This window comes from Acomys minous (genome assembly GCF_964271855.1).
Source record: "Acomys minous genome assembly, chromosome: 13".
Taxonomy (NCBI): Eukaryota; Metazoa; Chordata; class Mammalia; order Rodentia; family Muridae; genus Acomys; species Acomys minous.
In genome coordinates, this window is record NC_140495.1 from 56,571,472 (window position 1) to 56,584,140 (window position 12,669).

Below are 12,669 nucleotides of genomic sequence, written 5' to 3' on the forward strand. Positions count from 1 at the left end.
ATTTTTGATAAGTCATAATAATGTACTAGGGCAAAGCCATTTAAAGCCATAAGGAGAATACTACAGACAGAAAACAGTTATGTAAGTTGAGAGTGGCTTAGCTCAAATACTTCAGATGGCAATAGCCACTACTTGGAAATATTAATAGAAGGCCCAATCCATCAGAAAGATCTAAGACTGTATTCACCTGAAAACATAGAATCAAAATACATAAAGTAAAAATTAACAACTCTGAAAACAGACAATCTATACTCACTATGGGAGACCTTTTCAATACATAGGCTCGTAGGAGAGTATGCATGCATGTGTGTACTCATACTTAAACACAAAAACTCTCAGAATAATAAAGTCTTGAGCAAAATAATCAACAACTATTAATACCAATACAAAAACCAAGACAACAAGCTTCTACAGACTAAATAGCTGCTTATCACATTTGAAAACAAGATATATAAGGACACATTGGCTTGTAAAGCACGAGCCACTGTATTTCTATAGTGAGAACTAACTCAGTGGTAGTAGAATGCCTAGTTAATGCAAAGCCCTGGGTTCAATGCACACACACACACACACACACACACACATGGGGGGGGGGTGGCAATCAGTCAATTGTGGGTATTCTCTGGTTACCACATTCTATAGGTTAAAAACACAATAAATAAATTAGGTAAAATATATAATACTGGAAACTAAAATATATTAATATCAAAACTTAACAGACTTTGGTGAAGACCATGATTAACTAAAAATTTTAGTTTAAAAAAAAGAGAAAAGATCTTAAAAATCAAAGAGCTAACATTGTCAAAATTATGAGAGAAAACAGTAATAGATTAAGTTTAAAAGGGGGGGGGCTTTAGTCATAAAAGACAACACTTCACATCTTATTCACCGTTGAACAGGAACCGCTGCAATCTGTGCCCGTGTTGTTGGCTGTGTCGTGAGCTTTAGTGACAAGGCACTCATACCACACTGTCTGGACAGTGCTCTAGGCAGTTACCCCTTAGAGATGACCTTCTGGACACGCATTCAGGATTCAGGACACATGTGGTATATGATCAGTGGACCTATTAATAGGAACTCATGAGCTACCTTTCTCTCGCTCCTCATCGCTGGCCATCGCTTCCCAGTCATCTAACCCAGGATCCTCAGTTTCTTCTTCTTCCTCTGTAAGGACAAGTTGGTATTTCAGACAAGAGAGGACTGGAGAGCAAGCAGCTGCTTTCAGAAGTGTTCAATTACAAAAAAAGGTTATCTGACTGTTTTATTTGGCATTATTATTTCAATATTCCTAGCATGCTGTAACTGACTATGACTCAACATTTTACTACTTATAAGAGATTTATTTATTATGTATACAGTGCTCTGCCTGTTTGTACCCCTGCAGGCCAGAAGATGGCACGAGATCTCAGTATAGATGGTTGTGAGCCACCATGTGGTTGCTGGGAATTGAACTCAGGACCTTTGGAAGAGCAGACAGTGATCTTAGCTGCTGAGCCATCTCTCCAGCCCCATTTTACTATTTTTAATATAGTTTCAATATGCATTATTAACTTAAAACCACATTTTATATTTGAATAAATTAAATTAGAAACATCAACAATATTTAGCTAAAAAAGAAAAATGCCAAAAAAATTTGCCAGCCTGTACAAGCTGTATGTACACATGAACACGCGCACACACACACACACACACACACACACACACACACACACACACACACAAATAAATGAATAAGCTGAACACATTTAGATTAATAAGTAGGAACCAACCTCTAGGGTTTCAAAATGTATTTTTTTGTGGTTGTTAAAGTGTTCTAAGGTATTTCCAATTTGTTTTAAAGCATAAATGTAAAAACTTAAGGCTAAAGAGATATTTGATCCATAAATAAAGAAATCCCAAAACCCTTCATTGTCTTTCACAGACATTTTACTGACACTACTAAAAAGAAACCAAACTGACTCAAGTATTGCTTGGATATTTTGTCAAAGTAGAAATGAAAAGAGATGGACTCAAAAAATGATTGACAGAGAAAAGCACTGAAGCCAGTAATTTAGTTGGCTCCAAACTACTCAGTGACGACAACATACAAGACAAGAGCGCTGTCTGAGAGGAGTTCATGAGAACCTGATGTTACTGGCCTGGTTCAACAGCAGGAGGAGGAGGTGTCTCTTCTTTGTCTGCCACTCCTTGCTCCACAGCTTCCACAGCAGCACTTACTTCCAAACCTTCAGATGCTAAACAGGAGCACAAAGTGCAGTCTGTAATTTCTCTCCGAACATTCTACTCTGTACAGTGTAAGACTCCCTGACGTAACCACACGTGTCTTCCTAAGTCTGGGAAACATTTGATAGCACTTATAAAGGAAATCAGCTTCAGCTAAGGCAGAAAGTAGAATCACAGAGCAAGAAGAAAAATACTGTATACTTTGTTCTTCATATTCAACGGTACCTACTCACATAATAAGACACAGACACGCCGGGCACGGCAGTGCAGGCCTGTAATCAATCCCAGCACGTGAGAAGAGAGAGGAAGGCAGATCTCTGGGAGTTCAAGGCCAACCGAGTCTGCAAAGCCAGTCTCGGAGAGCCAAAGGCTACAAAGAGAAACCTTATCTTTAAAACAAAAAACAAAACAAAACAGAACAAAACACCTGAAGTATTTTTGAAGATCTATCTGATGTGTGTGAATAACAATGCACACCACCCACGTGTGGGCCAGAAAAGGCACTGGATCCTGGGAGCTGGGGTTACAAGAATCGGCGGGGTTCCCAGCTTGTTTCCCCAGTGTTAGGATGCTAACTCTGGTCCTCATGACGAGGCAGCAAGTACTCTTACAGCTACTGAGCCCTCTTCTCTAACCTTGAAAGTGCTTTTTCTTTTGTCTCATAAGAATCAAACAATGGATAGGAAAATGCAGTTCCAGGGCTGGGAATAAAGCCAACTAACAGAGCCCCTTTGGCTCAGCAGGGTGCTGGGCTCAGTCCCTAGCACCCTACATATATGCATGCTTGCACAAAGATAGTTAATGTTGAAAGTTGTGAGGAAAAGGCACATGGAATCTTTTCTAAAACAAAGGCTAGTTCATATACAAACCTTCTTTATTTTCTGGCTGTTGTGTTTTCCTCTTCTTTTTATCTTCATAAATTGGCCTTTTCTTTGGCAATGAGTCTTTTGATGGCACTTCAACGCCTGAGGGAGTAAAAAGAGGAAAACATAAGGTTTGCACTGTTAAGTTTTACTTGATACTGGAGGGACAGTATATAAAGTAGGAGGCAAGGCAGCACCTGGGAGGGGAAGGACCCTACCTGTTGTGTGCGAGGTCAATGTGGACCTCATGGTGAGACCCTGGTTCATCTCAGCACTTCCAAAAGGAAAGGATCTTAAAAGACATTATTTTATTCAATTCAAAGATACACACGTTATTAGACTACAAAAGAGCATCCTAGACAAACCTGGATTCTGCATAGGGTGTCTGCATATTCACATTTAAACACACGAAGAGCCAACCAGTGCACAGGCCTTGCAAACAGCATCGCCATGAAGGAACAATGCAGCTCTGGCACGGTGCACTGTCTCAGTCAGACCTCCTCAGCCTCAGCTCACTCATCTGCTCTAACCATCCTGCTCAGCTTCTCCCAAAATGTCAAATAATAAGTGATATCTTCAGTCTGGCTCTTGTCATCAGCATGGATATGTGAATCGTTAGCACTTCATCTTTTTAATTTATTCTATTTTACACAGGATTTTACACTGAGTAGGCCAGGCTAACCTACTCACAAGATCAACCACCTCTGCCTCGAGAGTGCTGGGGCTTAAAGTGACTGCCACCAACCATGGCCCAGCATTCCACCTTTTAATTGCCAGGTTCCTGTATTGTACCGGCTCACTACCCACACAGAGGTAAATATCACCCACAGGCTTCTTCCCGAGTTATTTCTCTTGAATGAGACAGAAGTTACGTATGTGCTTAATTTTGTTTAAAACTGTCGGCTGCTCTCTCAAGTGGACTTAGACTGAGAATTCTTTTCCTGTTTACAATTTATTGTTAAAAAGGAATATGCTTCCAACTGCTAAGTAAAAGATCTTTATATAAGTTCAATGGTTTTTATAAAATATGAAGAAAGGAAGGTGTTTGTGAATTCTCCTTCCTTTTATGGGTTCCTTTATATTAATTTGTATGTATATAGGTGTCTACAATGCCACAGGACACACGTGGAGGTATACAGGAATGTTAATTCAGAACATGACTGTTCTGGCAAGAGATCACATCCAAAGACCTTCTAGGTCTCTGTGATCCAGTTGGAATACAAACACCCCTTTAATCCAGGAGACAGAGGCAAACACACCTGAGGTTCAAGGACAGCATGGTATAGAGCAAGTATCAGGTAAAGGAAAGCTCAGATCCAGGTATGGTGATACCCAAATAAAGGTAAAGTTAGTTGGTAGAAGGAATCATTCATGTTTGAAAGTGATATCTAATTGAATAGCAGAAAAAGTAACAAATCAGAGATGTCTTGACAAAATAGGATACACCCAACTCTCACGAGAAAACAGGTGAAAGCAAAGCTACTTAACAGGCAGTTTTTCAGAGAGAGGAGGCAGTTTTACCAGGACGGTAACAGAGAGAGATGGGTTGCAGAAAGAGAGAGCTCAGGTGAAGACTAACGAGCCACAAAAAGAGAAGCAGCCAGAAGATCAGAGCAGGACTGCTGTGGTTATCATTTGTATTGTTTTAATGTTGCCTCCCAAATGAAGGAAGTAAAGACGTACTGTTAAATTGAGACAGTAGAGCAGACCACAGTCAAATCTCATTTGTAACATTATACACTCCTCTCAGTTTACCATTACTGGTACAGACCTACAAACACTCCCATGTTACAAGCCTCTTCTCTGCTCCTGTCAAACAGACACTCAGTATCCCTCTCAGAGTTTTATGATACAAACAGCAGCAGGATTGTATGACATAGGTTTTGAATGAAATAAAAAAATAAAAGTTACAATGTTTTTAACTTTCAAAGTATGAATATGTGACCACACACGGTGGCACATGCCTTTTAATTCCAGCACTCGGGAGGCAGGCGGATCTCTGTGAGTTTGAGGGCAGCCTAATCCACTAAGCAAGTCCAGGAAAGCCTGTCTCATAGAGAAATCCTGTCTCAAAAACGAAAAAGAAAAAAAAAAGTATGACTATGTTTAAATATGTAGGTACTGATACAGGCCAGGATTGCAAAGATCAGTGTTGAAACCCTGATAACAAAGAAGAGGCCACAAAAGTACACAGTACAGCCTCCCTGCCGAGCAGCCCGTATACACCAGGTAAACAGCTTAGGCCAAAGGAGAAAACTGCAGGTGCAATACCACCCTAGACTTACTGAACCGACTGCTCTTTAGATAGGGCTTTTAATTACTACACTTGTGATCAAGCCAGGACTTCTATGCACTCAGCTGTGCTAGCAAACCAAGACATCACACTCAAGCTCTCCAAGAGCTCTTTCCTGTGTGAGCTCAGCAGTTGACTCACAACCTGGAACAATTTTCATAGATATTATCAGAACACACCTGCTCCCCTCCCCACAGATATCCAAAAGCACATTCTGATTTAATGAGTTCTATATTGTTCTGGGTAATGGGTGTGGCAACTCATCTCTATTAGCGAGCTGCCTTTCAAGAATATGGTGAGACAACACTGATGGGTCTTTTATTGCAAAGATTCACATCATTAGATTAAAACCTTAATTTCCATCTAATTACATCTCTGGCTACTCCAATAAAACAGCATTTCTGGCTACTCCAATAAAACAGCATTTCTGAGTCTGGAAAATTATTCTCTTCCTGTTCCACTTAAATATCTTCTAAGGGCCTTCAGCTTTCTAGATAACCACCAGTAACATCTCATTTTTGATGTGCAAATATACCCTCTAACACCACTGGTTTTAAAGCTATATCCTCAGCTAACGATACATTTTCTAAAATCTAGGAACAAACATAATAAAGAGTTCATTAAAAAAAATTTAAACTCTGAATGTTCAGCATAATGCTTAAGCTCAATGCATCACCATTTCCTGTCTGACAGGATTCAAAGGATAAGACTTCTGTGGGGGAAAGCGTTGTCAAAGGTCAGCACAGCATCAGTAACTACTGATATAATTGTAACTAAATCTCTTACATGACTACTGGATAAAAGTTTAAGGCATATAAGGAAGAAATTAAGGGACTACCCAGAAAGAAGTCTTCTCAAGAGCAAAAACACTACTTTTAGTCTTATCAATTAGAAACACAATTATGTGAACAATTTGTCATCTTTAAACACCATCAACTAGGACAGGAACCAAGGCTCTTTGAATAAATAGCTGACTCCAAACCTACAACAAAAACACGAGCAACCCTGGAAGGAAGAAATCAATTAACACTGGGCACTTCCGCTTGGGGTGGAGGGAGATGCTATAAAGAGTATCAAATGCACTATGACTTCAAGAGATAAAATCAACTATGTCCACTAAATTAAATTAATACATTCACAAAAACAAAAAAACCAAAATTAAGCTCAAGGGACACCGTTGAAGGTTGTCAGACACTGAGTATTTTGAAATGTTAGGAGGGGAAAAGAAGTAAGCACTTAGCTTGAGATTCCTTTAAGAAAGCTGGGTTGGGGGGAGTCTTTATTTACAGTAACCAGGGCTGCTCATCAATCCTGACATTGCTACACGGTGGTACTACTGAAAGAGAAACCTACCAACCAAATGCAATCTGTGGCTCACATCTGGGTCCAGATTTAAACCAGCCCATTTAAACCGGATTTCAAGACAGAGGAAAATATTGAAAACTCAAAGAAATCAAAAATAAAGTAACTCATGGGCTAAGCACTTGGCTCACTAGGTAACAGACTGCAGCCGGGCAATCATGAGGATGTGTACTCAGGCCCCAGCACTCACAGTGAAAAGCAGGCAAAAAATGCCAGCAACAGCACACCCAGCCCAGTCAGCCACGTACTCCAAGTTCAGGCAAAGATGCTGTTTCAAAAACACAAGGTGGAGAAGCAATTGAGATACTCAGTGTTGACCTCTGACTTCCATGTGCACACACACACATGCATCCTCAAAATATATATTCTACTTATGTTAATTATAATAATCTTATTTGCTAGATATACAAATAATCTGGGAGGAAAAATGTATCTATGACTCACTTCAAAGAATCCCAGGAAAAAAATCAGAAGATAAAGGGGTTAAAAAAAAATGGAAAAGGGTTAAAACTGGTTATAAGTTCTCACTTTTGGTTTAATTCACAGAAATATATTATTTGCACACAAATTCCATCACAGTACTGAAATCCTTCTCCTATAAAGTGGCACTTAACACCTAATCCTTACAGTTTTGCCTAGCTTCCCAGATTCAGCCCCACAGCCCTGTACCACAAGCTCCTGCAGCAGAGGTCTAAGCGCCTGCGGCGAGCGGGTCAGTGTAAGGCTCTGCATACTTACCCTGAGCTTGGAGGTGTCTAAGGGTCACTTCAGCTCTGGCTCGGGCTTCTCTCTGGGACTTGGTTAACAGTTTCCCTTCTTTTTTTAAGCGCTCTTTTCTTTCTTTTTCTTTTTGCTTTTTCCTTTCTCTTTTTTCTTGTTCTAATCGTTCCTAAGCAAGAGAATATGGCATATAAAAAACATACTAGCTGAATGAACCATAAAATTTAAAATAAACAACACAAACTTTAAAACTCTTAAAATGCATGTGAAATATGTTGGACGGTTACAAATGAGAAAGTTTAAATGTTGGGCATTGTTCTTTAACACTAGGGTCAGAACACATGCCTAACTTAGTGTCTGCATGGGAGGGAGGTAAGCAAGGCTTTCCTGTGCCTCTTCTTTCTTATTATTTACATCAGTGCAGTTAGTATAGCTAAAACGCCCATGTAACTATTCATTTTTTAGATGTACATTAGAGACTGTTACAGGGAACAGAGTTAGGTAAAACGTACCGTCTGTGTTCGCAATTTCATGAAAACATACCTCTTCTTTTCGTTTGGCTTCTAGTTCTTCAAGCCGCTTAATCCGCTCTTCTTCTTCTCTCTTCTGTCTCTCCTCCTCCTCCTTAAGCTTAGCCAAAGCTTCCTGTATAGCTTTAACAGTGGACTTGCTAGGGCCTTTCTTTTTCTCTTTCTCTTTTTCATCTTTTTCTGTTTTCTTTTTCTTCTTATCTTTCTTCTTTTTGTCTCCTTCATTGTCATCTACCAAAAAGAATAAAACCAAAGCACTCAAGTTGATTTCTATGACAATGAATAAATGCTAGCCACAATTCAAGGACCGCTGTGGGACAAGGCTTCTGTCACCAGTTCTCTAGAATGTCATGCATCATGGCGTCCTGACACCCAGGTACCTACAACACCTCATCAGACATCACAGTTGGCCCCTGGGGCACTTGCCAATGCTAGTACCGTTTTGAGTCATCCTGATAAACACAAGATGACACACAGGCTCTGTCAGCACTGCATGTCAGGTGTCTCTGTCTGGAAACTACAGCACATGTCTGAAATCCTAAAGGCTCAAAGTAGCTTATGCCCATTTAGGTGCTACAGCCATTTCATTCTGTTAGATGAGGATGATGAAAATGATGAGGATATAAAAATTTGTGATACTCCTGGGATGGTGTCTCTCCTCAAAATTCAAATAAAAGTTCAGCGGTTAAAAATGTAGGTCAATTTTTTTTTTAACTAAAAGCTTTCTAATCTAAAGAAAACCTTTTTTTTTTTTTTCTGAGAAAGCAATCAACTAGAATACTTCAGATTTCAATTGCTGATCAATTTATTTCAATTTTTTTATTTCAATTACCAAAAAGAACAGGGGCCAGTGATATGACTCAGCAGGGGAAGGTGAAAGCTACCATGCCTGATCCCTGAAACTGGCATGGTAAATGGAGGACTGATTCCTGAAGGTCCTCTGACCTCTACCCACATGGTGGCACACACATGTCCACACATAAAAACAAATGAAATCAATTTGCTTTTTTTTTTAAAAAAAAAAGAGAAACAAAATCATGTTCATTGTCACGTAAGTGATTTAACTAATTTAAGTCTCTTAATTTACTTTTTACTTTAATATTTCTCAGGTTAAGCTAGGTTTGTTTTTGTTTGTTTTTTTAACTGAAAGAAGAGTTATCATCTGATGTGAATTTTGGGAGGGAATTTTTTTCCTTTGGCCACTTCGTCATCATTAATAACAAAACTGGTAGTCGTAATAAAATTTTATGAAAATTGTAATGTAACAGTAAATAGCTTGGAGAAATGGCTTCATGAGTAAAGTGCTTTGCCATGCAAACATGGGGAATTCAGATCACTTCCCCAGCAACCACACAGAAAGCCAGACATGGCAACACACATTTGTAATCTGATACAGGGGAGGAGAGAGAGGCAGTGATCCTGGCACTGACTAGTCAGCCAGCCTAGTGGAGTCAGTAAAACTATGTTCCGTGAGAGCCTGCCCTGTAGTTCTGTGCAGGCTGAGGCATGGGCCTGTCCACTTCAGTGTGTCGGTCTGTAGCTGTCCCTATTCAACTCACATTAGACAGTCGTCTTGGTGAGACTGTAGGAGTTTAGTTTCTGCCATTGCTGCGAGTCTCCCAGCATGAATTTGAACGAGGCCATGAATTTGAAAGGGAGCAAAGAGGGGTATATAGGAAGGTTTAAAAACAGGAAAGGGAATGGAGAAATGATGTGATATTATAATATCAAAAAATAAAGAAATATTTTTTTTAATGTAAGATGGAGAGTGATGGCAGTAGAGACCTAAATCAGCCTCCATATCCACAAGCACAAGAGCGTGTGCGCGTGCACACACACACACACACACACGCACAGTAGAGTGCATTCACACACACACACAAGCACAGGAGAGTGCGCCCACACACGCATATGTACAGGAGAGCATACCCACACATGCATGTGCACAGGAGAGTACACCCACACATGCATCTGCACAGGAGAGTACACCCACACATGCATCTGCACAGGAGAGTACACCCACACATGCATCTGCACAGGAGAGTACACCCACACATGCATCTGCACAGGAGAGTACACCCACACATGCATCTGCACAGGAGAGTGTACCCATACACACATGTGCACAGCAGAGTGTACATAAACACATATGCACAGGAGAGTGTACACACACACGCATATGTACAAGAGAGTGCACCCCCACACACATATGCACAGGAGAGTGCACACACACACATGCACAGTAGAGTGCATTCACACACACACAAGCACAGGAGAGTGCACCCACACATGCATATGTACAGGAAAGCATACCCACACATGCATGTGCACAGGAGAGTACACCCACACATGCATCTGCACAGGAGAGTGTACCCATACACACATGTGCACAGCAGAGCGTACATAAACACATATGCACAGGAGAGTGTACACACACGCATATGTACAAGAGAGTGCACCCACACACACATATGCACAGGAGAGTGCACACACACACATGCACAGTAGAGTGCATTCACACACACACAAGCACAGTAGAGTGCACCCACACATGCATATGTACAGGAAAGCATACCCACACATGCATGTGCACAGGAAAGTACACCCACACACGCATGTGCACAAAAGAGTGTACACACACATGCATATACATAAGGACAAACCACAGAACAATACAACAACATGACAATCACAACTTAGAACAGATATGAGCCAGAGACTTGTGGTGCTCACCAACCTTCCACAGCTGTAGGAATGTCTCCTCTCTCTTCAGAAGCAGCGCCGGCATCAGGAGTGGCCTTGGATTTCCCAGCTTCCTCCTCGGCCTTCTTCTGAGGCTCCTTCTGTCTACTCTGATCCTTCTTGCCTTTCTCTAGCTCTTCCTTCTCTTTCAGCTTCCGCAATTTTGCTTTTTCTTCGTCTCTCTTTTTTTTCTCTCGCTCTTTCTTTTCTGCCTTCTTCTGGGCCACTGTCTTGATTTTGAAGGAGGAGTCATCTTCATTCCCACTCTCTATGTTAGGAACCGACTTGGCTTTTTGGTTTTTTTTCTGTCCTTTTCTGGACTGCAAAAATTCATCCGACTCAGCGCCACTTTCACCAGAAGAGTCTGCTCTAGAGCGCTCTTTACTTCTTTTGCTGTTGTCTTCATCCTCTTCAGACCCATCCCGTTTCTTAACTGATTTCTGAGCCTTTTTGGCTTTTTTAGACAGTTTGTTAGAATCATTATCATCATCACTCCCAGAGAATATTTCTACTTTAGGTTTTGTACTCTTCTTTGATTTTGAATCTTTATCTTCCAATTCTTCACTATCATTGTCATCAAAACTTGTTTTTTTGCCTTTTTGTCCTTTCTTCTTTTTATCTTGTTTTGAGGCAGGCTCTTCCTCATTGTTCTCTGTAGACTGAAAAGCATCCCTTGTTAGAGCTATCAACAGGCTGTCACCCCTTACAAGTAACGGGGCCTCTTCAGGGGCAGGTGCTTCCGGCAGTGCACACTACTCAGCACCTTTCATGCAAGCATGATGTCTTTAGTCTTGTTTCACAACACTGTAAGAAGTATGGGGATGGGATGGAAAGACAGCTGGTAGCTAGGAGCAACTGTTGCTCTTGCAAAGAACTCAGGTTTGGTTCCTGCACCCACATGTCAGTTTACAACCATCTGTAACTTCAGCTCCACGGGATCTAATGCCCTCTCTTCTGACCTCTGTGAGCACTAGGCACACATATGGTGTACAACACATAGATGCAGCCAAAATGCTCATATACATAAAATAAATAAAATCTTTTTTAAAAAAGGAAAAAAATCCAACCACACAAAAGACACTAGGTGTACAACTCATGTTCACCATACATCTCAAAATCAAAACAATAATGAAAAAAATACATAGACAATTGAAGCTGGAATTGGGAAATTTTATCATTGGCCCAAATGTACCAATTTTATGAACAGGCAACACAACATTAAGAACCTCTAGATTTTCTACTTGTCAAAGGCTTTAAAGAATATTGCTTTTTCTGAAAGCTTGGTTCCTCCCTTTAACCTGTTTTATAGAAACTATCTACATATCTACAACCACAGGTTTGCAAACCAGGCAGCTGCCAAAGCATCACTAGAAGACGGGTCGGCAGGAGACTGCAGGTGCCTCTTTCACCTTGACCGTAGCAGCTTCTCTGTCAGCTCTGATGCCCTGGGCTTCCAGGGACAGCTCCTCCAATTCTTTCAGAATATCGTTCTCACTACAAAACAAGTAAAATACATTTTGAAGCACTCGAATCATTAGATGACTCCAATACTCAGGCTATGAGACACTGAATGCTTTTAAAACGTACTCAAACTCTGGCTTCTTTTTCTTCTTCCCCTTTGACTTCTGAGGCTCCTGCTCCTTGGCAGCACCAGCTCCTTCTATTTCTGCAGCCAAGGCGCCAACATCGATATCATCCTTGGTACTTAAAACAAAGACCAAAACGTTACTCAACAGCCAGCAATCTACAGTTCATGCACACAGCAGACACGTTGGCCGCACAGAGAAAGCTCATCCAGCTCTCACGACAGCACGGCACATACTTATCAGATCTCTGTCTTCTTCTGTAAAGGTCACTGAGAGCAAAACCAGAAAGGTGTGAATCAGGAGCCCTAGTTCTAAAATGACCAAGCAAACAGCCTAGGCTGTTTGTGAAG

General features: G+C 40.8%; 1 protein-coding gene across 2 annotated transcripts in view; it reads right to left on the reverse strand.

Moving 5' to 3' along the window:
• Positions 1-12,669, reverse strand: part of EIF5B (eukaryotic translation initiation factor 5B) — a 46,055-nt gene that overhangs the window by 19,308 nt on the left and 14,078 nt on the right. For both annotated transcript variants that reach the window (XM_084754123.1, XM_084754122.1), the window contains exons 2-9: positions 12,321-12,437; positions 12,143-12,227; positions 10,729-11,392; positions 8,005-8,222; positions 7,480-7,630; positions 3,093-3,188; positions 2,139-2,234; positions 1,090-1,164 (exon numbers count right to left, since the gene is read on the reverse strand). In XM_084754123.1, coding sequence (XP_084610249.1) covers positions 1,090-1,164; positions 2,139-2,234; positions 3,093-3,188; positions 7,480-7,630; positions 8,005-8,222; positions 10,729-11,392; positions 12,143-12,227; positions 12,321-12,437 — 1,502 coding nt within the window. The remainder of the gene's footprint in view (positions 1-1,089; positions 1,165-2,138; positions 2,235-3,092; positions 3,189-7,479; positions 7,631-8,004; positions 8,223-10,728; positions 11,393-12,142; positions 12,228-12,320; positions 12,438-12,669) is intronic.